Here is a 26,297-nt window from a genome sequence, read left to right as displayed (position 1 = left end):
GGCAGGGTCTGGGGCTGTGGTTGTCGCTGTCGGAGGCGTCGGTCCAACTCGTCCCATAGATGCTCAATTGGGTTCAAATCCGGTGATATCGATGGCCAAGGAAGGACATTAATGTTGTTGTTCTGTAGGAAAGCCGTTGTGAGACGTGCTGTGTGAGGCCTGGCGTTGTCATGTTGGAACACTGCGTTGGCGTTGGCCATAACTGGAACGATGTGTGGCCGGAGGATCTGGTCAATGTAGCCCTGTGCATTCAGGTTGCCAGTGTGTGAGATGGCTGCCCACACCATGACACTACCCCCACCGAATCTGTCCACTTCCTGCACGCAGTTTGCCGGATAATGTTCACCACGACGCCTATACACGCGACATCTTCCATCATGACGTCGGAGCAGAAATCGGGACTCGTCACTGAACCACACCTGTCTCCATCGCAGTTGAGGCCATTGTCGATGAATCTGGCACCACTGCAGTCGGAGTCGACGGTGTTGTGGTGTTAAGATGACACCTCGAACTGGACGTCTGGCACGAATTCCTACCTCACGTAGGCGGTTCCGTACGGTCTGGTCGGATATCCTGCGCAAACCTGGTATTGCTGCGGCTGTGGAGGTGGCAGTAGTCAATCGTTCCCGAAGGTGGCGTACCCGGATGTAGCGGTCCTGCCCGGGGGTAGTGACCCGTGGTCGACCAGATCTAGGGAGGTCACGTGTTGATCCATGTTGCTGGTAACGGTCCCACAGTCTGGAGATGGTGCTTGGGGACACATGGAATGCCCTGGCAACGGCCGTTCTGGATTCGCCTGCGTCTAGTCGGTCGATAGCAGTTTCTCTGCGGTTCACCGAGACGTGGCATGTCCTGGATTGTCAACTGTCGGCCAGATACAGAGGCCAGGCAAGCGAACTCCCTGCACTTTTATATTGTCGGTATCATGTTGCACGTGCAGACAACGCACGTGCAGTGGTGACATGGTTTGCACGTGGCTGCGTTTTTGCGAATATTCACATTTTGGAACTTTATTGTACAGTAGCTGCGTTTTATCGAATGTAACCGTGGGAATGTGTTTGGGACATGCAATGACCTTATATTCACAAAGCATGAACCGGTAGGAAACATAAAATCGGAGTTATAACCCATTTGTACCCTTTTGCATTTCTTTTTTTGAAGAGTATATTACATTTTCCGACAAAAAGGACCGCATACATCATGGCCTTTCATATACTAATTGTGCGACAGTGGTTGGGATGGAAAAAACCCAACAGACCCACTGAGGAACGATCCTACCACCCATGCACCTCTGGTATGCATTATAATGACTGTGTTAAATCCAACTTCTAAAGGAGATGTCCTATAAACCTAATATAAATACAAACCTGAGTGATTTTTAAGTTGGTCTTCGTTGTCTTGAGATACAAGATCCCAGATGAAACCTTTGATTCTCTCATCTCCTTTGTAGAACTGAAGGGAATGGACCAGCTATAAAAAAATAAATAAAAAAAAACCCCATCGAAATTGACATGAAAAACATCACAACCAGAGATAATCATAAAAATCTTCATTTTACAATAAAATTAATTTTACATCAGCTATAGTAATTTTAACAAACATAAAATGTATCAAGAATTCTGTAGAATTAAATGTCTCACCCACCATAAATTTATTTAGTGTCACCAATAGTTCCCATCCATAATTGCTAAAAAAAACTTTTTTTAATTTGAACTAGTTCTATTTTATTTATTGATTTTAATAAAAACAAAAAATCAGTAATTATATAAGAAAAAAAAAGAAGAAAGAAATGTTTTATTTAACAATGCACTCAACACATTTTATTTACGGTTATATGGCATCAGACATATGGTTAAGGACCACACAGATATTGAGAGAGGAAACCCTCTGTCACCACTTCATGGATTACTCTTTTTTCGATTAGCAGCAAGGGATCTTTTATATGCACCATCCCACAGACAGGGTAGTACATACAACAGCCTTTAATATAGCAGCTGTGGAACGAGAAATAGCCCAATGGGCCCACTGACGGGATCGATCCCAGCTATATAACAAATTAGAACTTTTTTGTTATTTTGCCTACAATAGATGCAAAAATTAAGCTATTCTTGAAAAATACTTTAGTGGATGCTGGGATATATTTCTGGGTGCTACTTTTACTTACAATTGCTTTAGCTATTGACTTTACGTCTTTATCCTCCAGGGCTCTCTTAAAATGACTGTGTGCAACAATTTCTGACCATCGGCCCCACCTGCAAATAACACAATATCAAGTCTAATTAAACAACACTAGTTGTAGCAATATCAATATTTAAAGGAAAGAAATATTTGTTTAACGACAACTTGGCACATTTTAATCTAGTTATTTTTTGTCTAACATGTAGTTATTTTCAAACAAAAAAATTCTGCTGCTGCCATTTTTTTTTTTTATAAACAACACCACTAGAGCACATTGATTTATTAATCATCGGCTATTGGATGTCAAACATTTGGTATTTCTGACAATCTCAGAGAGGAAACCCGCTACATGTTTTCATTAGTAGCAAGGGATATTTTATATGCACCGTCCCCAAAAGAGGATAGCACATACGACAACCTTTGATATACCAATCATGGTGCACTGGCTGGAACGAAAAATAGCCCAATGCCCACTGATGGAGATCGATTAAAAAATTTATATGCACTTTCTCATTGATAAAACTGTACACAGGACGACTTTTGGTGCACCAGTCATTGGGTCATGGGTCACTGGTTGGGACAGGGTAAAAACAAAATAAAAATAGTTTATGATGAGTGATTGATCCTATGATCTACTACTAAGGTACAACCATCCACAGACCAAGTTCAAATAACCACATAATTAACCAATAAAAAAAATAAACACACTAGTCTTTACAAAACATTCGCTGTTATACTTCGACTAGACAGCAGAGAATAAAAATGAAAGCTGTGTGTGAGAATGTAGAATTGCTATTTTGAAGTCTTAAATAAGTGATCATGAATGATAGCTATACATTCTATTTTCTACAAATCATAATAACTTTTTTAACAGACTTATTACAGGAAATAAGTTGGAAAAAAACCAAAACCACCTACATATTCTTTTTTCAAGAATGCTTAACCTCTACATGTTAAGAAACAGATGCTAGCATATGAATAATTAAAGACAGAATATCTTTAATTTAAAAGTTAAGAAAAATAACATACCCGTATACAAGAAGGTTTTTCTCCACCTTGAAACACTCCGATCTCCAGTAATTCTCTCCCTTGACTAACTCTTCACCTGCATAATCAACATCATCATCATTTTTTTTGTTTTTCTTGCGTCGAGAGGACTTGCGATTCGATCGGCCTCCGCCATCTTCATCAGAACTGGAGCTCGACTCAACGTCACTGATCTCCATCATACCATCCTCGTTACCATAGCGACTGGTTTGCTTACGCCGTCTCGGCAAGTCAATGATAAGGTTGTTCTGAGAGAAAAATATCAATATATTGCAGCATACGAAATTTACTGGACAAATTTGTAAAAAAATTAAATTAATATTTATTCAGCTATTGGGTATTTAAGGTATTCCTACAAAATAGTATGAAGGGATGAATTTTCCTATTGACACAGTTTTTAACACACACTGGGGCACTGGTTTAGCCGAGATGGGATAAAAACCGACCTAGTTGGATCCGCCTATGACCCTTTACATCTCTTGTTAGTACTCTACCAGAATTACATCTCCACTCTGGTAAAACTGAAAGAAAAGTTTGTTTTCTTTAACGACACCACTAGAGTACATTGATTTATTAATCATCAGCTATTGAATGTCAAACAATTGGTATTTTAAAAATATAGTCTAAGAGAGGAAACCCTCTACATTTTTCTATTAGCAGCAAGGGATCTTTTATATGCACCATCCCACAGACAGGATAGCACATAACATGGCCTTGACATACCAGTCGTGGTGCACTGGCTGGAACAAGAAATTGAAAAAATGCATACTATAATCATTATGGCTTATTTTCTACATTTTTCTCTTAATAAAAAGTGCAGCTGATGCTTGTCATTTTCATTTGCCTTAAACGGCACTTCTGTCACTCTTTCGTTACCTTTCCTTTTATTTCATCAACATCAATGTCTGCTTTCTTGGCCCATTTCTGCCAGAAGTTTGGATCATTAATGTCAATATCACTCCGTTCCGAGGACATGCTGAAGCTTGCCTAAAAAAATAACACAAAAATATATATATCAATATTATTTATTTTGCTCCCCGATCATATAAAAAACTGTACTGTATGTAATGAGTTTGAAAAACACCTCGGCACATTTTACACAATGAGAGGAAGGAAGCACTCTATACAATTTTATTTAGTGACATGGCATAAACATATGGATAAAGACCACAAAGATAATAAAACAGCAATACCCCACTCCACGTATATATTATGTATATAGGAGAGGGCTTCAAGGGTATACTAGTTTGAGGATACTGAAAAGAAAAAGTTGATTTGATTCACTGGCTAACAAACCTTAGCAAAGGTGGATCCCTTGGTCTCACTCTCTATCTGAATGACCTGCGTTCTGCGCTGCAGGATCTGGTCGATGTCTTCCTCACAGAACTCATCACCAGCATTGTCGTCATCCATCAACGCACCATACGCACCCTTCTTCAACAAATCTTCTATCTCCTTCTTCGACAGTTGTGATTGCTGAAATATAAGAAAATTTTTCATTGTTTTAAGTTTCTATTTGGTAATTTTGACATTTAGTCTTAGAGAGGAAACCCACTACATTTTTTTCCATTAACAGCAAGGGGTCTTTTACATGCACCATCTCACAGACAGGACAGCATATACCACAGTATTTGATATACCAGTCATGATGTACTGGCTGGAACGAAAAATAGCACAATGAGTCCACCATATTTCATTGTTTTACCATTGGAAACCATAAGATTGATTTTAAATAGGATAAGAAAATGTATCATTGTTTTAAAGCTTTTATCACCACTGGAAACCATAAATTTGCTTTTAAATGCATTTGTTACTCTGTTGGTTAACAGTCCAAAGTGTGACGTGAACATTATTTAAAAAGAAGTAAGTACTCACCGGATTGACAGATTTGTCGGACTGTAGCACTGCTTTATCAAGACCCAACTTTAGTGAAGCTCTGTCAAACATTTCACGCTCATACGAGTTCCTTGTAATAAGTCGGTACACCTTCACCTCTTTCGTTTGACCAATACGATGACAGCGTGCTTGAGCCTACAAATAGAAAATAAATAAAAAATTCATAGTATACAGTGTTAAAATGTAGAATATTAATGTTTTTTAATATGGTTCAGTCAAATACTCTGCATTGCTATATACTGAAATTGGAAATAGAAAAATATTCTCATGTGCTTTGACCTCGATTCTTAGTTATACAGGAGTGTGTGAAGGATTTTAACAGGAAGGGGGTCTATACTGTCGTGAGTGAAGTTTACAGGGTGGGTCGAATTATCCATCCCCGGAAAATCTATTCAGGGGCCGACCCTCAGACCTCCCCATGTACGTGTCTGTTGCATGCTTTTACGAAGGTGTTTTTCTACAGCACATTATTAGAAGAAAATGTGGAATATTTAAAATCCAAATGTAATCATTTATAATTAAACACTAAAATAAGTTAAACCAGAAAAATTAAAATAAAGAATAAAAATAGAAATATTCAAAACATTTTATCTACCAAAGACCAAACGTGACTGATAATTTACACACCTGCAGATCATTCTGCGGGTTCCAGTCAGAGTCATATATAATGACCGTGTCTGCAGCTGTCAAGTTGATTCCAAGACCCCCAGCTCGGGTACACAGCAGAAAAACAAATCGATCAGAATCTGAAAATAAACACAATGTGGATTCCTTCATTTTTCTAGATATCAAATGCACAGTTTGTGAAACATTACATGCATCAAACGGTGTTCTGGTGCAGGGAACGTATTCCTTTACATTTTTGTGAATGTGTTCCCATTCTCAAATCCCATATTACCTTGCATAGTGATGTGAAAAGAATTGGTTCTCAACCGTTCACGAATGTAGTTTCAAATACATGGTTTAATGCTCGGTAAAACATTCCAAAGATAATTTAATATCTAATTTAATATCTAAAAGCTATACAGACTGGACAATTAATCTATGTTTAAAACATATAAATCGGTGTATTTACTTTCACGCGTGAAAAACAGTAACAGAATGAAATAAACTTACCAGGTTTTGAAAATCTATCTATTGCCTCTTGCCTCAAATTGCCACGAATCCGGCCATCTAATCTTTCATACAGGTAACTGGAAAAAGGAAAACCAAGAAATGAAGAAATGTTTGCACCTTTAGCAAATACTGGTTTAAAGGGACATTCCAGAGTTTGCTGCAATTTTTAAGATGTTATCGACTAACAGACATTTTAACGATTGTAATTACATATCAAATATATTTTTCCTGCGTAAAATATTAGTGGCTGTATATTAAACGTGTTTCTGATTGTTCTAATATTTGTACTAGGTTAAATTTCATTTTATTTCCTAAAAAGTAATTTTTTCGTACGTACAAAATTATTTGAAGACAAAATCCAGTTTGGGCTTCTTACAGATATTGAGATGGCCAGAAACACATTGAATATGCAGACACTGATATTCTAAACAAGAAAATATATTTATTATGTAAGTTTAATCGAAGAAATATTTTATTAGTTGGAAACATCTTACAATGCAGCAAACTCGGGAATGTCCCTTTAAGAGATGCAAAAATGACAACAAATGCCTACAGGGCTTGACGTTAGTGGTAGCCCGGGGTGTTTTGGCTACTGATTTCTCACTGGGACTACCAGTTGTTTAACCCCGGTAGTCTGCCGGGCTAACAAATGTTTTGACATGTCCAGTCACTCCACAATCAACAAGACGTTAAAGTCTGAAATTCCACACTTCATGTGCGTGCTCTCTACTGCCACGAGTTGCTCTAGCTGTTAATTGCTCCCCTAGTCTGACCAACAGGTGGCAGTTGCGCAATATGTTTCAGTGAAACAAAGGAATATATTTGCCAGTGGTATGATTTTTTTTTAACATAGCGGACTAAGACAAATAATTTGAAATAATTCAGTGGTTCGTAGGGTCATGGAATTTCCATTTGAGTCATGGGTTATCTATTCGTAGTCATTTATGACAATCAACAACACGGCCCGTTGTTTGGATGCCTATTTATAACTAATGCCTTGTATGATCAAGACTATTGACTGCCAGCTGAAGTCTAAACTAAACCATAACTCAATCGCGGTTTATTTCCTTCTAGATTACCTATTATCTATTATTATGTTAAAGAAATGTATAAAGTGACAAATGTTTTCTATGTTAAAAATATTAATCTTGTTTAAAAATTATTTTAAATTAAATCTCTCTCATCATTTACTATTGCTTTGCGCAATAACCTTGCTCAAAATGGCATCTGATCGTGTCACGTGATAAGTTCATAACACAAACACACATGGCGATCCCCTGTCTGGGATAATTGGCTTACAGCATTTACAGGTTTACTGTCATCAATAAAAACTGCTATTCTTTTGAAATAAAGGCAAGTTTTGTTCAGATTCTTCGAAAAATGACACCTATTAAAGATAGTTACAGCCATTTCAAGTATTAAGATAAGCAATATCGATCTTCAGGATTAGCAGACCGTTCTACATTAGTGCAGGACACACATTAAAATACTTTTCTTAAGAATCACATTTTTTTTCTACGTCTACACGTGAAAACCGCGTGAAGTGTTTCAATAATATTTTGAAGCCTTCATTACGTGATTAGGCCTAAATAATTTTTATTTAAAAACCGCAAAACTATTGTGTGTTTCTGGAATCATACCAAACAAGATACTGTAGGTAGGATAGGTCGGGTTTTTGGTGGTGGTTGTTTGATTTAAAAAAAAAAAAAAAAATCATACCATATTTACCCCACCTTTGAGGCCATCCTTAAAAATAGTTTGTTTTGTCCATTTCCGACATCTATATTTCACAATATATTGCTCGTAATTTTAAAAACAACCACCCTTAAACACATGTTTAAATAAAATTCTAATACAACTTTCATATAAGCCTTTTTTCCATTGGTTAATGTTCGTGATAAATCAGACGATAAATGTACTGTCATGAGCAACCAGGATTTATTAGTATGACAAAATTCCGAGAACTCGTCCGATATGCTGTCACTTGGCCTCATGTGTGGTGTTTTTATTAGTATATTAATTCCGCGTCTTCCATTATATTTAAACATCGATATAAATAATTTTCAAAAAAATTACTAACTTCAGATGAAAATTATGTTATTGTTACTATTTTGTGCCATTGTAACACTTCGTATGCAGCAATGAACGTGCACCCACCCCAAGTAAGGTCCGGTCACTGATCGATCACAGCAGTCTTGTGGACTGCTCTTCTAGTTTGTGTTCTCAAAAGGGTACAAGCGGGTTCATCAGAAATAATTATATCACAATCTGAAGTACCTTATTTTTTGTTTCGAACATACTTTTTGGGACAATAAAATTGATAAAGAAGACAAGATGGAAATTACTTGATGTTTAATGCAATTTTAAAGAACATTAACTGCTTTAAAATATCGCACAATTTTGGAAAACCTTTGAAAATAATACTTACACTTTAGTAAATGCATATTATTTTCTAAAATCTTTAAGTGAAAATATGTTAGCAACAGTTATAAACTTGTAGACCTACCCCATCAACGTTGATTTTGTACAACATTAAACCAGGCGAATTCCTCGAAATACTTCAATATGAGGTTGAAACACCACTCACAAATGTAAAGCCCAATCATATCAATATGTCTTGCAACAAAAATTAACAGCTAACGAAAATATTTCTTTCAGTGTATCCTGTATTACAATAAATCATATTCAAAACAGACTACAATACCAATAAATTTGCCTTTGGTTCGCTCCTAAGTCAGTGATGTCATGTAAACACAACGAAAAAAAATATTACATCATACTTTTACTTACTACAAGTGTTTTCATTGAATATCGTAAGGAGAATAGATAATTAGGTTTTTAAAAATTGTGGGATTTCTTTAATAAAACCACAATAAAATTGCTTACAGATACTACTAATAGGTGTAGTATTAGAATAGGGATAATATCACTGTGTTTCGTTGTTAACTATAAAGATTTATCACCAAATTTTTGGATTTAAGGACTCGACTTCGTCTCGTCTGGAAAAACTTAAGGTCAAGGCCTGGCCTATGAGTAGCTTCATTCACTTGCTCTGGATCTCATGTACGGTGCCGTCTTCTTAGTGAATATATTTTAAGACCCATAATGTAAAACAGTCTAGCTATAATACCAAAGAAAGGAATGTATTTAACCACACAACAGCACCATTTACTGTAATATTAGGATTGTATATACTGTATATCTTCGCCTATAAGTCTTTTTTTTTCACCCAAAAATTAGTTTATAACTTGGGGGGGGGTCGACTTATTAGAGGGTAAACAAATTTCACCCAAAAATATTACCGTTTTTGAGATTATTTTATAAGTTTTTGTTGAAATATGCCCTGTATTTATACTCAAATATGTTAATTTGACAAATTTATTTTTTATAACCTATTTTGGGGGGCATTAGAATGGTTTTGGTTATGCGAAAAGGCATGCGATCTCACTCACATGTCAAGACAACAGTCCACATAGTTAAAATAACAGTCATCACTAATAGTAAAAATGTAAACAACAGTCCAGTGTTCTCCAACCCCAGTAAGTGGCTTGTACACCCGCCAAGCTGAGAATTTGTGCCACCAAGCTGAAGATTTTCGCAGACGGGTCCGCCAAGCTGATAAAAAATGCCGCCAAGTCGAAAATCAATCCGCTATGACGAAAAAAACTTTCGTCAATTCTATTCACCTATCGCTATATTTAGCCTGTACTTGGACTTGGAGTATATAATAATAATATTTCTAATTCAACACATTTGCAAGAACGAATCTGATTGGATCCCTGCTAAAAATTTCAGGTGGTAAAATCACCGAAATAGCGGTCGCAAATTTAAGCGAGGAACAGGGATGTTTTGTAATGACGTCATAAAGACAATTTCTGTAGCGTTCATATTATGTACAGAAGTCGTTAAATACTGAGAAGTTTTTATGTCAGAAATGAACATATTATTCTTTATCTAATCATGAGAGCAGATTAAATATGTCAAATTACACATCTATGTTCGAGCCGCTAACTGTCCGACCACCCATCGTCTGTTAACCTTCTGACTACTGCAGGCGAGATATCTCGCCCGACGTCACGTCAGTCGATATACTGTACACTGTATACAGTGCATTCCCCAATTCATATTTCCCACCGTTTTGCACACGACACTCACCGGAAACAGAAATATAATTAAAGAAACAAGATTTTTTTTCAAAATGGTGGTTTTTGTTTTGATTTTTTCAATTGAAAATATCTTGAAATTTTGAGTTCAAAAAGTGGTTTTTGGCAAGTATTTTCGCTTGACAACAATGGCGGCACGTCGCGGTAATTTTCAGGGATCGATAGCTGATTGTAACAGCTAATTTGATAATAAATTTGATCGTTTTACCAACAACGAAAATTACCAAATATTGCAATATGAATCGTAGTTCGGGTTTAAACAAAAATTCTGGTCAGAAAACTGTTATCGGGAATAATGGACATAAATACTGGACAGCTGGCCACAAATGCCCGTAAGACAATGCAACTTTTTTGATTTTTTGCCTAATTTTAATCACCATTAGCCGATCTAAAATAATAAAAATTACAAAAAAAGACACGAAAATAATACTTACCGATTCATATATGAACTTTATTTCATGTATTTATGAAACATTTAAGTGAATATATGTGAGTAAAAATTATAAACTTGTACTCAACGTGGTTTTTGTTAAAAATTAATCCAGTAGTCTAAAGGTTAATGGGCTACCTAACGACGTCACCATTATTCTTACTACAAATGTGACAATTTCCTATTTAAAATCAACCAGCAAACAGTTTAATTAGAATAGGGATAACCCTACTGTGTTTTCCGATTTGCTAACGCGTCGCCAATAAAACTAAATTTGCGACAGTAAAACCACCGATATACGACCGCAAATCGGAAAACACATTAGGGTTATCCCCTAAATAACGTTAGAAAATTTACTGCATGAAGTTAGACATCAAAGGACCTATTGAAGAAACCAATGGACCTACTGAAGAAAGCTCGGGCTTCATATCTGAATGCTCGTAGTGTATTGTTTGTAATGCAATTAGTGTCGTGCACACTCCTCTAATTACTCCAAGGCCTATACGATCCCTGGTTTGTTTCATCAGCATGCAGTTTACCGCGATATGACGTCACGACCACTCCCTATAAAATCCTGCACAGGCTAGCCCATTGTGTCCTGATCGTTTATACCGACGTAATATTTAATCATGGCAGGGAAGAAAAATTTGTGCGCTTTCGGATTTATCCGTAGGCCTACATGTACCAACGATAATGCTTCAAGGCCCCTCCCTAATGCCGGCACTAAACGACCTTCGTTTTCAGATGCCTACCGTAAGAAGTACCCCTGGATAGATTATAAAGGCCGTGATGAAGGTACATGTGTATGTAGCCTAGGCCCTATTTAAAATATTTTTATTTCGAATTCGATACCAAACGTATTTTATTGATTTTATAACATAGATATTAATTGCCGATTGTGATGGTTCTACCCTTCTTGTGAAATTTGACGTAGGTCTAGTTTAATAAAGCCCAGCCCACAAAGTACCACGTGCAGCATGAGCATTTTGGCGCGTGGCCACTGACCTGCTGACCTTTCTCACTGCATCCAATCTGATGCGGTTGTCAATGGAGGCGGGGCCACACTGAATTTAAAAATGAGTTCCGTATAATGGTGAATTGTGGGCATGTACATAAAAAATGACATTCATCCTCATTTCTTTTATTTTGACGTCGGCCGATAGATGCACTTTCATCACGGAAACACTGGCGGGCATGGTGGATGGTTGAACCGCTGCTAAAATTAACTTTATAAGCCAGAGGTCAGGTTATCTTTTACCAAAGTAAGCTCCGCTTGGATATTTTGTTGATAAAATAACTGAGTCGCGCTCAAATGCCATTCATCATTGGGTTTTCTTGATTGATGTTTAGATTTTTAAAGCCTCCAGAACTGTTATCAAAATCATGGCAATCGGTAATTAACAAGTTTCATTAGTGTCACTGTGCTCAACAATTGTTAATTACCCCCTGCTAAGGTTTATTTGCATCAGGTTGCTGGCTGGCCGATCTCACCGGACAGGCCATTGCATACTAAAATGATCGTAAAAAAATAATGTAGTTTGAATTCGCTCCTCGCCAACCGCTCTAAGAACAACGATGAATGCCCATCAAAATGTCCACGTGTCGAACAAAATTAAAACCAGGCCTCCCCAATATCCAGCAGTGATAAAGCGGGAGTCGTTAATATAAGCTGCACAATCTCAGCGGTGCAACGTAGATTGCCTCTCAACAGCTTGGCTCCTCTAATCCAATCAGCGAGCGGTAATTTTTGACAGACAGCCGCCCGTCACTTCATCATTGGCAATTTGCATATTATGATTTTTAGTAAATCTTAGTCCTTGCGAGTAATTGACAAGGGTCCAGGAAAATTTCATGCAGGGGAATTGTCTATTGCTGGCTGTTGGCATGTTGAAAACCATAAATCGAGAATAATATTTTATGCAATGAAAGACGGCAAAATACTATCCCCAGATGCCAGGATCGCATCTATATGAGCTTTTATTTTCAAAATGTTCAAGGTGAGATTAGCCCACTGGCCGCACACATTTAGGCCTATGATCATCTAGGCCCTACTACTTCAGCGTGACCGGTGATAGATTATGGTTAACTTTATTTAAATCAACTATTAAATGCCAGAAAAGAAGCACCTTTTGTGACTTAAGATTTACAAAATTTTACGGTGCAAGAGGGGGCGAACCCCTCTCGAGCTCACCCCTCCTCGTCGACTTCGTCCACTCGTATGTGAGGCCTGGGCCTCACATGTCCACCAACCTGGTCGCATAAAAGTTGGAGAACACTGCAATACTAACTACCTGTTGCCTAAGTTTATTTTGAAATCTGGTCACTGGCATTAATGGTTGTTCAAACAATGTTTTGTCGATGATTAACTTCATGATTATTACTGAGCTTTTCCTTAAAATGGAGAAAACTTGGAGTGTTTTCTCTTTTATAGATACATTACCTGTCCTCAAACAAGGGCACCTCCCCCCCCCCCCACCCCCCACGCAAGTGGTCTGGTCCAAATATCCCAACAGCCAATGGGATGGCCTAAATTCTTCTACTGCATACTGCTCTCTAGTTCCAGTCACATGACTGTAACTTCCTTCTTTTTCTCTGAGCGCATCGCATGGATAACAGGAAGCGGGGAGGCCCGGGCGGGATGAAATCTTGAGGACAGGTAATGTATCTATAAAAGAGAAAACACTCCAAGTTTTCTCCATTTCTTTAGACATTACCTGTCCTCAAACAAGGGCAGCATTCAACAGATGGTGGTGGGTGCCGAGATCCGTAGATGCTTGTGATAACTCCCCAAACCGGAAAGAGGCTGACTAGTGGAAGAATGAGGCCAACCCTGGTAAGCCCTCCCCCTAGGGATGCCCGTCACAGACCAATGCAAGTGATGTTAGTAACAACAACCAGAATGGTGGCATCCGTCAGCAGTGGCAGGTACGGCTCCCAGAACAAAGGACCAGGAGGCGGCTGCCACATCTCATGCTGGTTCTGACAGGGTGGGAAGTCGTAGCCACCAGGGATGCAGGTGTTAGGTAACCCTCACGTATTGAAGTGTTATTTTCTTAATAACAAGCGACACCCTAATGATGTGCATCCGTCAGAACATTGAACAGAACAAGACCCCCGAGTGTTTTCTGTCTAGTACACCAAAAAACTGTTAGTTCAATAACGACAACAAATAACCACATGCAGTGCAGGGTAAAGGTTATCGAGACAAAAGTTCCGGCACCAGTGTGTGAACTGTGCAAAAGAACAAAAGTCTAAGCAATCCTCACCTGTCGATTCGATGGACATCTCGGTATGCAGCCCAGAATCAGACAGACATCAACGGCGACGAAGACGGATTGTATTCAACAGAGTCTGTGCAGCAACAACCGGACCCAGATGATGGAACCCCTCAACGCCTTCTGTGGAGACATCCCTCAGATAAGATGGCGTCCGTAGCCCAGAAACAACCAGTGATAATGTGCTGAATGGGTGTGTTGCAGTGCAGGGACATCGTGGCAGCCAAGGCACGGAGTTCATGTGGATTAGAAGCAGATGGAGCAGGTAAACCCTCCTTCTGATAGGCGGTCAGGATAGAAGAAAGGATCCAGGTGGCCACCGTGTTTTTGGTAATATCCCTCAACCGACTCTGGTTACAGGAGAGGAAAAGTCTTTTGCGATGTTGTCGAAAAGATCTGGTCCTCTCGATGTACTGGTGCAGGGCTCCGACAGGGCACAACGCCAAGTCCTCAACGTCCGCTGGACCAACGATAGAGGTGAGAGCCTGCACAACATACGAACGAGTCTGGTAACTGATTCTTTGCAACAAAGTTCATGAGTAACCCCAAGTTGACTGCACGCCGATCTCGGTGAAAACGTACCAAGTCTACATCAAGAGCATGGAGTTCTGAGACACGGGTAGCTGTGGCAAAACCGAGTAAAAACACCGTCTTCCGTGTCAAGTCTTGCAGGGAAGAGTATTTTATCGGCTCATAAGGTGCGGTCGATAACGCTCGTAACACCAGATTCAGGTCCCATCTTGGTCGCCGAAACCGGTGTACTTGATCATCAAGGCGAAACCCTTTGATCATCTTATGGATCTCAGGAATACCCGAGAACTTCGTTCCAGTAGCGACATCACGAACAGTAGCGATGACCGAAACGTACCCAGCGATGGTAGACCCCTTCAATCGTAAAGCGGTCCGCAGATACAGCAAAAAATCAGCAAGACGAGGTATCTGGATCGTCTGAGGTTTGAGTTTTTGCCGGACACACCATTGGTGAAAGCAAAGCCATCTGACGTTGTAAGCCGCAGTAGTAGCTGATCTGTGCGCTTTCAAAATGGTCGCCGTAGACTGTGAAGAAAAACCTTTCTTCCTCAAACTCTTCGAGATATGTCCATGCGTGCAGTTGGAACAACTGCGGACGTGGATGGTATAGTCTTGACGTGGGATGCAGCAACAGATGATCCCAGTCTGGCAGCGGTAAAGGATGTGGATCGGCAAGACGTATTAGATCTGGATACCACATCCTGGATGGCCACATCGGAGCAATGAGTAACAGGCGACAATGGTACAGCTGAAACCTCTTAAGCACCCTTGGAAGGAGGATTGGTGGAGGAAAATCGTACGCGTCCATCTGTTCCCAGCTGATGGCCAAGGCGTCGAGATCCAGAGCTTTGGGATCCGGCACCGGACACACGTAAACCCTCAGCTGATGGTTGAATCGTGTGGCGAAGAGATCGATGTTTGTGTCCAAAGTCTGTCGCACACCCATCCAAACGCTTCGGGATGGAGCATCCATTCCGTCGGCTGTGGAGACGACGGTCGAGACAGTATGTCAGCTAGTACATTGGACACCTCTGGAATATGGCGAGCACGAAATTGCAACGGAATCTCGTCGACCAGCTTGTAGAGACGATAAGTGGGTTCCGCCCTGACGGTTGATATAAGCTGCCGCGGTGGTACTGTCTGTGGCCACCATGAGATAGGCCCCTGTCAACATCTGTCACCAATGAAGGATAGCGTAGTAGACTGCCAACAACTCTAGAAGGTTGTTGTGGAGTCTGAGTTCGCCGGGAGACCACAGCCCTGAAGTAGTCTGGTTGCTGAGATGGGCTCCCCAACCTTCCAGTGACGCGTCGACGAACAGGTGATGAGTGGCTAGGAAGGGCCGCATAGAGGGCCGCATAGAGACACCGTCTAAGACGTTCGATCGGAGCTGCCACCACTGCAGGCTGGAGCGTAGATTGTCCGGGAGCGAGATGATCAAGTCCGGATTGTTGAAACGAACAAACGGGTTGAGAAACATCTGCAAGCGCCGCAACTGGAGACAACCTCTGAGTGTCAAATCTGCATGCATCGGAACGTGAAGGTAGGCGTCCTTGAGATCTAGCGAGGCAAGCCAATCCCCCGGTTTGATCACGGCAAGGACATCTCGCAACGTTAACATCTTGAAGGACAGAGTAAAAGCCGGGTGTTAAGCGTGCTTCCGAAATGCTGCTCCCTTCTCCACCAGTTTGTTGACGGATTCCTGTAGGACCATGACTTGTGATACGGAATGCCGCGGTTCTCGAGGTGAAGTGGTCAATGGAGGGATGGCAGACAATTGCAGATGATACCCTGTCTTCAAGATCGACGTGACAAACATTATCTTGGCAAAGTGTCTGCCAGTTTCGCCAATAACGGCGAAGTCGACTTGCGACCATGGATATTTCGACCGGTGTGTTGCACACCGGAAGCGTCAAAACAGACTCGTTGTTCTGGTTAAAAATCATGGGCGGGCGTAGGTCGAGACAATCTGAGCAGTCCAACATTTGTTGGCTGGCGTCAACGTCAACCAGGCTTCCCCTGGGTCCGAGCTGGAGGACCGGATGGTCGTCTGTCCGGAAACCGTCGAGAAGGCTGACCTCGAAAGGAACCTCTCCAGTGCTTAGATGGTGGTTGTGCAGTGAAAGTAGACTTTCGCTTCGTGGATTCCAACGTCGAAATAAGTTGTAAAGCTTTGAAAGTTGCTGTCGACTGTTGGTCCTTATCATTGGCCGTAACCACGTCAGAAACCTTGCCTGCAAACAGCTTTGTTGCGGACCACGGTTGAGGTAACAGCTCCTTCTTATGCTGGAAATCCAAAGTTGACTTTTTCAGATAAGCCTGGCGACGGTACTGCATCAACATCGATGACATAGAGGTAACCAAAGACGTCAGGAAAGCCAGCATCTGCGCCGATTGTTGAAACAGCGCGTAGCACTGTGCATCTTTTGCCTGGGTGGCCATCGCAGCAAGGAAAACGTCCAAGTAAGACAACACAAACAAGCAACGTCTCTGGGCAGTATCCATGGCTTGGACCTGTTTGTCCGTCAAATCCACAGTTGACGACTTCCCAAGACGGTGAACATCTTCATCCACAGACGGAGCCCCATCTTTAAAGGGTATGTCAAACACCGGATACATACGGTGATTCCAAGACGGGAAGGCGACAAAGGACGCTGTGTCTTTAAAGGTGCAGTCTAAATCCGCCGCCACGTTGGATATGAGTGTACCGGCTGCCAAGGAACGGATAACCACATCTTCCAGAGGGACATCAGTCGCTATCATTGGTGTCGGTCCCTTCTTGGACGGCGTTGGTGGATGTGGCAAGGACGCCAACATGTCATAGACGGCCGCCAAGCAATCCCTCATAGCCATATGGTCAGGAGAGTCAGGCTCATCAATGATAGAAACCGCTGTAGGCGCTGCATCTCCAAAGTCTCGGAGCACTCGAGCACAGGCTAATCGATCTGCCGAAATGGAAGCTGCTGTGGACAGTCCCGATGAGAACCCTCGGAGGCCCTGGAAGTCACATCAATCGAAGGTCGGCGCTGACAATCCATGGAACCCGTAGGGAGCTGTGCAGGTCGTGGGGAACGGCTACGGTCCCGGCTCCGATGCGCCGAAGATGACTTCCCCGCCGAAGATCGGTGAGCCTGGGAGTCCGTGGAACGTCTAACTGCATGAGTCAGAGGGCTGCGTAGGAACCGCAGGCCTGTCATCCGAAGTCTTAGGTATCGGTAGAGCTGAAGAAGCCGCACCCCCTGAAGAGGGGACTTGCACCGTACCTGACCCCGAAACCGCCGGTTTGGGTAAGGTCGCCATTGATGCCATTGTTTCTTTCAGCATGGTCGGTAGAATTGAACGTAATACTTCTGCTACGGAGTCAGCAATTGAAGGCGAAGATTCCACTTTCTTGGTTCTCGCTGACACCACCTTCAGGTAAGCCGCGAACTCGACATCAGACAACCCCGAACACAGGTCGCATCTCGAAGAGAGGCCACACGGAACACGACAACCCGGACATAAATCATGAGGGTCGCCGCCGGCAGTAAATTTTTTACAGCGTAAACACGCTCGTACAAGTCACTGAACATTAACATCAGACATGATAACAATTTTTCAATCTGTGAAAGAGAAAGAAAAAACCAACCATGACACAAACACAAAGCTGACACGACAACCGGCAATATAAACAACATTTCATGTAAATAAACTCTTGGAAAGTCAAGCGAAATACGCGAAAAGACATACGAAAGCTAAAGAAAATGAAGGTGAAACACATTTCACCCAAACACGAATACAAAACCAAAGGTCTTATAAAAAAGTTGACTCCAAAACAGAGCCAAGCAAAAGGACGTCCAGACCCTTTAGCGAAGAGAAAAAGAAGGAAGTTACAGTCATGTGACCGGAACTAGAGAGCAGTATCCAGTAGAAGAATTTAGGCCATCCCATTGGCTGTTAGGATGTTCGGACCAGACCACTTGCGTGGGGGGGAGGTGCCCTTGTTTGAGGACAGGTAATGTCTAAAGAAATAGCTTAGACTGATCTCTGCAGTTCACTAGAGCAACAGGGACACACATCATTTGGTACAAAAACCAGTGTCCTTTCCAGAGTTATCCTCCTTACATGTATTAATATGGCGGCAAAACATGTGATTAACTGATGATACTTTCAGTTTTATCGTAGTGATCTGTTGACAGTGTTCATAAATAAAGTTGTTGTCTGTGCACAAAACCATGCTGTACAGTGCCATACGGTAACAGTCTAACAGCTTTCACCATCTACTTAGGAAATATTTCGTTTTGATGCTATGTAGTTTGATTGGAATACTGCGATGTACAAAACGTGAAAACAGAAGTTTGTAAAATAATTTTCTTTTGTTCAAATATTGTACATTATTTTTCTCGCTGAAAATAAGAAATACTTCAATATTAATAAGTTGTATTTTATGGGTCGACTTATAAACGGGTCAATAAAAAAAAATGTTTTCAGGGCTTGTAATCAGGGACTCGACTTATAGCCGAGATCGACTTACAGGCGAAGATAAACGGTAGGCCCTCCTTATTAAACTGGAATCTACATTTTTCTGGATGAGTATATGTCCCATTCCCCCACCCATAATCTTAGAGACTTTCTTTTTTTAGATATGCATATGCTCCTCCCCCACCCCCAATATATGAGAATCCTGACTGTACGTACTGTTTCTGGATGAGGTAATCCTCTAGGATGTCCAGCACACGCACCATCTGTGAGAAGATGAGGATCTTGTGTCCACCCTGTTTCAGTTTGGGCAGCAGTTTGTCGAGAAGAACCATCTTACCACACGACTTGACGATGGCCTGCGAAAACTGCTCCAGATTGTTACCGTACTTCACACGCGTGTCGTCCAGAATCTTCTCTTCAGCACCTGCAACCAGTAAACACAGTTAATCACTCGTTTTCAAACATCTACCATCAAATACATTTAATAACTCATTTTCAAACCACCACCATCAAACACATTTAACAACTCATTTTCAACAACCATCAAAAAAACACATTTAATAACTCATTTTCAAACCACTGCCACCAAACACATTTAACAAGTCATTTTCAAATCACCACCATCAAACACATTTAATAACTCATTTTCCACCTACAACAATCAAACACATTTAATAACTCATTTTCAACCAACAACCAACAAACACATTTAACAACTCATTTTAAATTTATTTATTATTCAAGGCAGGCTTCTAATTATTTAATGTAACATTTTCCAACATAGCTTTATTGTAAGATCATCTTCTAATGTAGGCTTGCAAACTTATTTGCACCCTCAATGAAAAATCCTTCTTCTGTTCTGTTGTTCTTGCTATATTGTTATATACTGTTGAGGTCATGCAACATAAGTGCCGAGTATAATGTGGCCATTAATCTGACAAAGCTACAGTAGCAGAAAGAGGTCTTTATTCAAGACAAGGTGTCTATTCAAGGCAGGCTTCTTTTTTTTCTCTGATCGAGGCAGCTTCAAGGGTTTACAATATGTAAAATTTATTTTCAAAGTAATTTATTTTACAAGTGTACTCTTCACAAATTAATATGAAGTAAAGTATGTTTTATTTAACGCCGCCACTAGAGCACAATGATTTTTTATCTTATCGCCTATTGGACATCAAACATTTGGTCATTCTGACACTGGTTTTTTAGAGGAAACCCTCTGTAGCCACATAGGCTACTCTTTTACGACAGGCAGCAAGGGATCTTTTATTTGCGCTTCCCACAGGCAGGATAGCACAAACTATGGCCTTTGTTGAACCAGTTATGGATCACTGGTCGGTGCAAGTGGTTTACACTCACTCAGGGTTTGGAGTCGGTATCTGGATTAAAAATCCCATGCCTCGACTGGGATCTGACCCCATTACCTATCAGCCTGCAGACTGATGGCCTAACCATGACGCCACCGAGGCCGGTTCACAAATTAATATAACCTAAGGATGTCTTTTCCAGATTAAGAAGTGGTTCTAAAAATGGTAATGCACATTGTATTTTGAATTTAGTTGTGATGAATTAAATACATGACCTATTGTAAGGCCTCATGTTAAACTGTATTAATTGTTACATCAACGTTAAATGCAATTTTGAATAACTAAGATGCAGACACAGATTCATGTGTGGGAGGTACATGGGTGGGCAATATTTTGTTTGGGAAGAATTTTTACATTTATATCATCATGCAATCACTGGTAACAAGCACACCAAAACTAAATAATGAAAGATGGCCATGGAGGAAGTACTTATTAATTATGCATTCGATAATTCAGATACACAGGCTTCTGAGGAAATCCATATTTTTTCTTAAGTAGCACAGATATTTTATTTCATCCAGTTTCAATAAAATAATTATGATCATGCATTAGTAAACACCTATAAATATGCTACATAAAACCTTACCATTGACAAGGTAAGGATGATTGCAGCATTTCCTTAGCTCCATCATTGTGTTCATAAGACTAGGTACACCAGCACCGGATTTGTCAAGAAAAGTAAAGTTCTTCTCTAGGATAGCTCGATAATATTTCTTCTGTATATTGGTCAACTCAACCTGAAATTCGAAAACATTTTCTTAATTTTTTAAAAGATATTTTAATAGTTTCTTTGGCAGGTACAGCCTTCTACTGGTTTTGCACTCCTACCCTGCATTTCAATGAATTAAGCATTTTCCTTACATTTTATACTTTTAGACAAATTACATTGCAACTTACTTTAAATCTCGCAGTATTTGTTGCGACAAAAGTTATAATTATTCTTTTATGACTTATACATGTCCTGTATGTGTACAGTGTTGGTCTAACCTTTATCAATAAATATATTTGTGCAATAAAGATACCTGTTTCAGGATATTTCAGAATGTTTCTATTGGTTACAATTTTAGACAAGGGAATTAACTCCTTTATTTATAAAATTGTAACTAAAATGGAAAAACTTAATATACCAGATTCCACTCCAATCTAAAATGTAGGATGTAAAGTGATCCAGTTTAGGCAGGTTCCACTGTTCGTGTTTACATGACTTTAGTAAGTTTTATAAATCATTCTAAAAATTAGTTTTTCACTGTCACTAAATACTCTTACCCACAAACCCATTTTTTTTTTAAAACACCACCAATATTACACGTCCTGAAAAATACCTACAATAATTTAACACTATATCCAATATATTCAAGCACTTTTTGCATACCTCAATAATGGTCTCCTCTTTTGGTGCCAAATTTTTCTCCACATCTTCTTTCAGTCTGCGGAGCATCATGGGCTTTAGAATCTATAAAAAAAACTTCAGATAATAAGTTTTTAGTTTTGGCTTATTACCTGGTAGACAAAAAGACATGGATTAAAGTGTGGGTGATCACCCCCTCAACTTGGAACTCTTCAAATTATTAATCTGCTCAAATCCCCATCATAATAAAGTTAAAACAACATTATTTTGATATTATAACACAAATGTACACTGCCTAAAAGTATAGGTACAGGTATCAATATAAGTATCCTATCTGGTAACCTACGTACAGATTATCACAAAATTCAAATCTCATATATGTTTTGGCTGACCTTTTTGAGATCATCCACTTGTGTCTCTGTTTTCAGATCTCCGAAGTCAGCAACAAAAGCCTGAGCATTACAGTATTTCTTTGAATCCAAGAAGTTCAACAGGGAGAACAATTCATCAGTGTTGTTTTGAAGAGGGGTGCCTGACAACAAGACTCGATGTTCCTGAAACAAAACAAAAAAGTGGTAAAATGTACACATTTAAAAGGAAGCTTTAAATACAAGACTTACAACTAGCCCAATTAACAACCTGTGCCCCCTGAGAATAGAATAAGTTATGCAGAAAAAAGTTGACGTAACTCATTTTGTCTCGAGTAAACCACCATGACCATGTAAATTTAATGCGACCGGAAAATGTGTTATCAAAACTAGACATACGCATGAACAAAACTATCATTCTTGCAATTTTCAGAGGTCTGCATAACAATGTTACTTTAAAACAACTGTATAGTAATGCTTGTTTATGACACCTAACATTTTAAACTACAGCTATTTGGAAAGAAAAAATGTTTTTTATTGAACGATGAACTCCACACATTTTTCTATGGCATCAAGGATCACACAGATAATGAGAGAAAACCTGCTGCTCCATGGGCTACTCTTTTCTATTAGCAGCATGGGATCTTTTATATGCAGCATTCCACAGATAGGGTAGTACATACAGTTATTCAACACTCTAAGGAAATGCACTGATATATCATAGGCTACTCGTACCAAATAACAGCAAGCCATAGACGAGAAAGACTTTGAAAAACCAATTGCTAGGCAATGGAATGAATGACACCCCACGACAAAGAACACATCGGCTATTGGGTGTTCAAGTACATGAAAAGTGTTGATCAAAACTAAATATAAAAATTCAAAAGTTAAATAAAAACAGTGTAAAAAACTGTACAAAAATATAAATATCACAGGTAAGAAATCTTAACTAAAAGTAAAAATTAAAGGTGGAATTGAAAACATTCTACATTTCTTTTAGCTAATATATGAGGTAATGGTTGCAGTCTACAAATAGGCGTCTTACCTGCAACCCATCATATCAGAGACAAGAGTTCTACCACTGAGCTACATATCACATATTAGTTCGAATTTATACAACAAGTATCTACTTACGATGTCGAATTGTCGCAACCCATCCATGAGTCTGCAGTTTCTATTTTTGAGTCGATGAGCCTCATCTATGATTAGACACCTCCACTCAATAGAACTGAGCACCTCCCAATCAGTGATTATCAGTTCGTATGTTGTGATCAGTGCATTGAAGCGATAGATGTCAGGAATTTTCTTCCCCTTAAATAATAAAAATAATCATTATATGGTAAAAATTGTTGGTCTCTTCTTTATTTAAAATTTCATTAGTGAAACCAAGTATTCTGTTGACATATATAGTTTCAAGCAATGAATTTTTTTTGAATTTTTTTTAAAGTTAGAAAATTATACCTTTGCCTTTCATTTCAGTAATTTACAGACATTTTTCGGTTAGAAAAGTTATCACAAATGCATTCAAATAAATATATTACTTTAAGAGTCAACATAATTTAACATAATACATACAGTTAGACTTACTTCACTGTCTTTGTAATACATCTCGTATTCTTGAAGCATCAGTCGACTAGCAGTCCTGAAAAGTAAGATATTAATATACATTTAAAAATGTTAACTAATTCACCTTTTCATATCTATTCCCAAATGACATCAAGGACTAATTCCTTCTGTGATGTCATGGTACAACACTAGTTCAGTAACATTATGAATGCACAGGTAGACCTATATTGATTAGATTCACTTATTTACTTTATTTATTTGCTGTTGGATAAATTATCATCTACATGTGAATCAGAAATAACATACCCAACACCTGTCAGTATATATCTTGATCTTTTCACTGCCAATATCAACAGATACCATGGTTCTTTCTTTGTAAATGCCTCACTTAACCTTCTGAGTACTGCAGTCGACATACTGTATACTGTATACAGTGCATTCCCTAATTCATATTTCCCGCCGTTTTGCACATGACACTCACCAGAAATGGAAATATAATAAAAGAAAAAAGATTTCTTTTCAAAATGGTGGCTTTTATTTTGATTTTGGTTTTCAGCAAGTATTTCCGCTTGACAACAATGGCGGCACGTCGCGGTCATTTTCTGGAATCGATAGCTGATTGTGACAGCTAATTTGATAATAAATTTGATCGTTTTACCAACAACGAAGATCACCAAATATTGCAATATGAATCGTAGTTTGGGTTTAAAAAACAAATTCTGGTCAGAAAACCACTGTTATCGGGAATAATGGACATAAATACTGGACAGCTGGCCACAAATGCCCGTAACTAAACGCAACTTTTTCGATTTTTTGCTTAATTTTAATCTCCATTAACTGATCTAAAATTAATTTTAAAAATTACAAAACCCACAAAAATAATACTTACCGATTCATATATGAACTTTATTTCATGTATTTATAAAACATTTAAGTGAATATATGTCAGTAAAAATTATAAACTTGTTCCACTCAACGTTGTTTTGGTTAAAAATTAATCCAGTAGTCTAAAGGTTAAGAGAAAAGCACCCCCATAAATACATCAAAGAACAGTTAATGTCGCCATTGTATTATCAGGGGATTTACATAATGGACAGAGGTAACTATAGTGAAAATAGTAACAGTACCGTAATTTCATGCTTATAGCCCACTGCACCAGATAAGCCGCATTAGGTAATAAATAGTTATTGTGTAAAAAAAGATGACCAGATAGCCCACTCCGACACACAGCCCACATTAGCTTGAGCAGTTAATGCCTGATACGGAAACACCAGCCATCGTCAGCTTAATTACCGATATGTGCGTGTAGCTTGCACTGTTATTTTGCTCCGAGTGTTAGCTTACGTACATTGGCAAATTAGTGAACTCAATTAGGGAGTTGTTTTCACCTATGAATTGCTATGACTGAATTAGTATCATTAGTAATCTATTAGATCAGACATGGATACAGCCTTTCCATCAAGTCCGATGAATGGAAAGAAATGAAAACGAAAAAGTAATACAGTAGAATTTAAACTTAAAGTTGTAGTTTATGCTGAAGAGCATGGAAATAGAGAGGCTGGGCGTGTTTTTGAAATGGATGAAAAAGTGGTGAAACTGGAGAAAACTTGGAGTGTTTTCTCTTTTATAGATACGTTACCTGTCCTCAAACAAGGGTACCTCCCCCCCCCCCCCACCACGCAAGTGGTCTGGTCCGAACTGTCGGCCAGGCTCCACCCGACAATTGGGAGGAGAAAATATCCAGTTTTCACGATTTTATTTGCCGTTTCAAGGCATGTAACAAATCGGCTCCAAATTTGATTGGAAATATGGATGAAGACCAATGTCTATTATTGCCCGTCCTAATAGAACAGTAGATACAGTCGGTAGTCAGATGGTGAATATCATAATAACTGGTCATGAAAAAAAACTATTTTGCCCATATTATATATTTATGTATTTAAACGGTTGACTTTTCCAAGTGATAAATTTCCCCACGATGTTGTTGTTTGATGTAATAAAAAAGATTGGATGAATGAAGATGAAACGTCTGTTTGAACTGAGGGTGTATGGAAAAAACAGCCTGGATTATTTTTTAATAAAGCCCAGTCACTACTTATTATGGATAGTATGACGGCACATAAACAGGAGTGTGTTAAAAATTATCTAAAAGCTCTGAACACTGACATCGCTATTATTCCAGGTGAGCTTACGAAAAAACTCCAGGCACTTGACTTGACTGTTAATCGTGTTTAAAGTGAAAACCGGGTGCATGCAAAGAGCAACTTATGGCAAAGTTGTAAACTGGGTCATCACAGCGTGAAACGCAGTAGACAACCATATCATTGTAAAGGTGTTTCGGAAAGCGGGCATAATTGGATCCAATGTCCCCGTAGGTGACGACACTGACAGCAATGATGATGTCCCGCTATCCACACTAGCGGAACATTTAGAAGAACAGCTGCAACTATTCCAAAGTTCCTCAGAAAGCTCTGACTTTAGTGGGTGGGATTAATGTGTGCGCGGTGCCATATATCCACTGCAGTTTATGTGTTCATCAATATAAACAGTCAAT

At 39.3% G+C, this 26,297-nt stretch overlaps 1 protein-coding gene across 3 annotated transcripts in view; it reads right to left on the bottom strand.

The window, feature by feature from the left end:
• The window catches only part of LOC121389006 (chromodomain-helicase-DNA-binding protein 8-like), a 104,863-nt gene that overhangs the window by 51,982 nt on the left and 26,584 nt on the right, over positions 1-26,297 (bottom strand). For all 3 annotated transcript variants that reach the window (XM_041520596.1, XM_041520598.1, XM_041520597.1), the window contains exons 12-25: positions 23,765-23,819; positions 23,312-23,488; positions 22,202-22,363; positions 21,834-21,914; positions 21,048-21,198; positions 19,314-19,521; positions 6,238-6,314; positions 5,749-5,867; positions 5,101-5,256; positions 4,522-4,701; positions 4,102-4,212; positions 3,208-3,473; positions 2,165-2,252; positions 1,368-1,470 (exon numbers count right to left, since the gene is read on the bottom strand). In XM_041520596.1, coding sequence (XP_041376530.1) covers positions 1,368-1,470; positions 2,165-2,252; positions 3,208-3,473; positions 4,102-4,212; positions 4,522-4,701; positions 5,101-5,256; positions 5,749-5,867; positions 6,238-6,314; positions 19,314-19,521; positions 21,048-21,198; positions 21,834-21,914; positions 22,202-22,363; positions 23,312-23,488; positions 23,765-23,819 — 1,934 coding nt within the window. The remainder of the gene's footprint in view (positions 1-1,367; positions 1,471-2,164; positions 2,253-3,207; positions 3,474-4,101; positions 4,213-4,521; positions 4,702-5,100; positions 5,257-5,748; positions 5,868-6,237; positions 6,315-19,313; positions 19,522-21,047; positions 21,199-21,833; positions 21,915-22,201; positions 22,364-23,311; positions 23,489-23,764; positions 23,820-26,297) is intronic.

This window comes from Gigantopelta aegis, chromosome 14, assembly GCF_016097555.1.
Source record: "Gigantopelta aegis isolate Gae_Host chromosome 14, Gae_host_genome, whole genome shotgun sequence".
Taxonomy (NCBI): Eukaryota; Metazoa; Mollusca; class Gastropoda; order Neomphalida; family Peltospiridae; genus Gigantopelta; species Gigantopelta aegis.
Note: the sequence above shows the minus strand (reverse complement) of the source record. Positions and strands in the feature narration are given on the sequence as shown.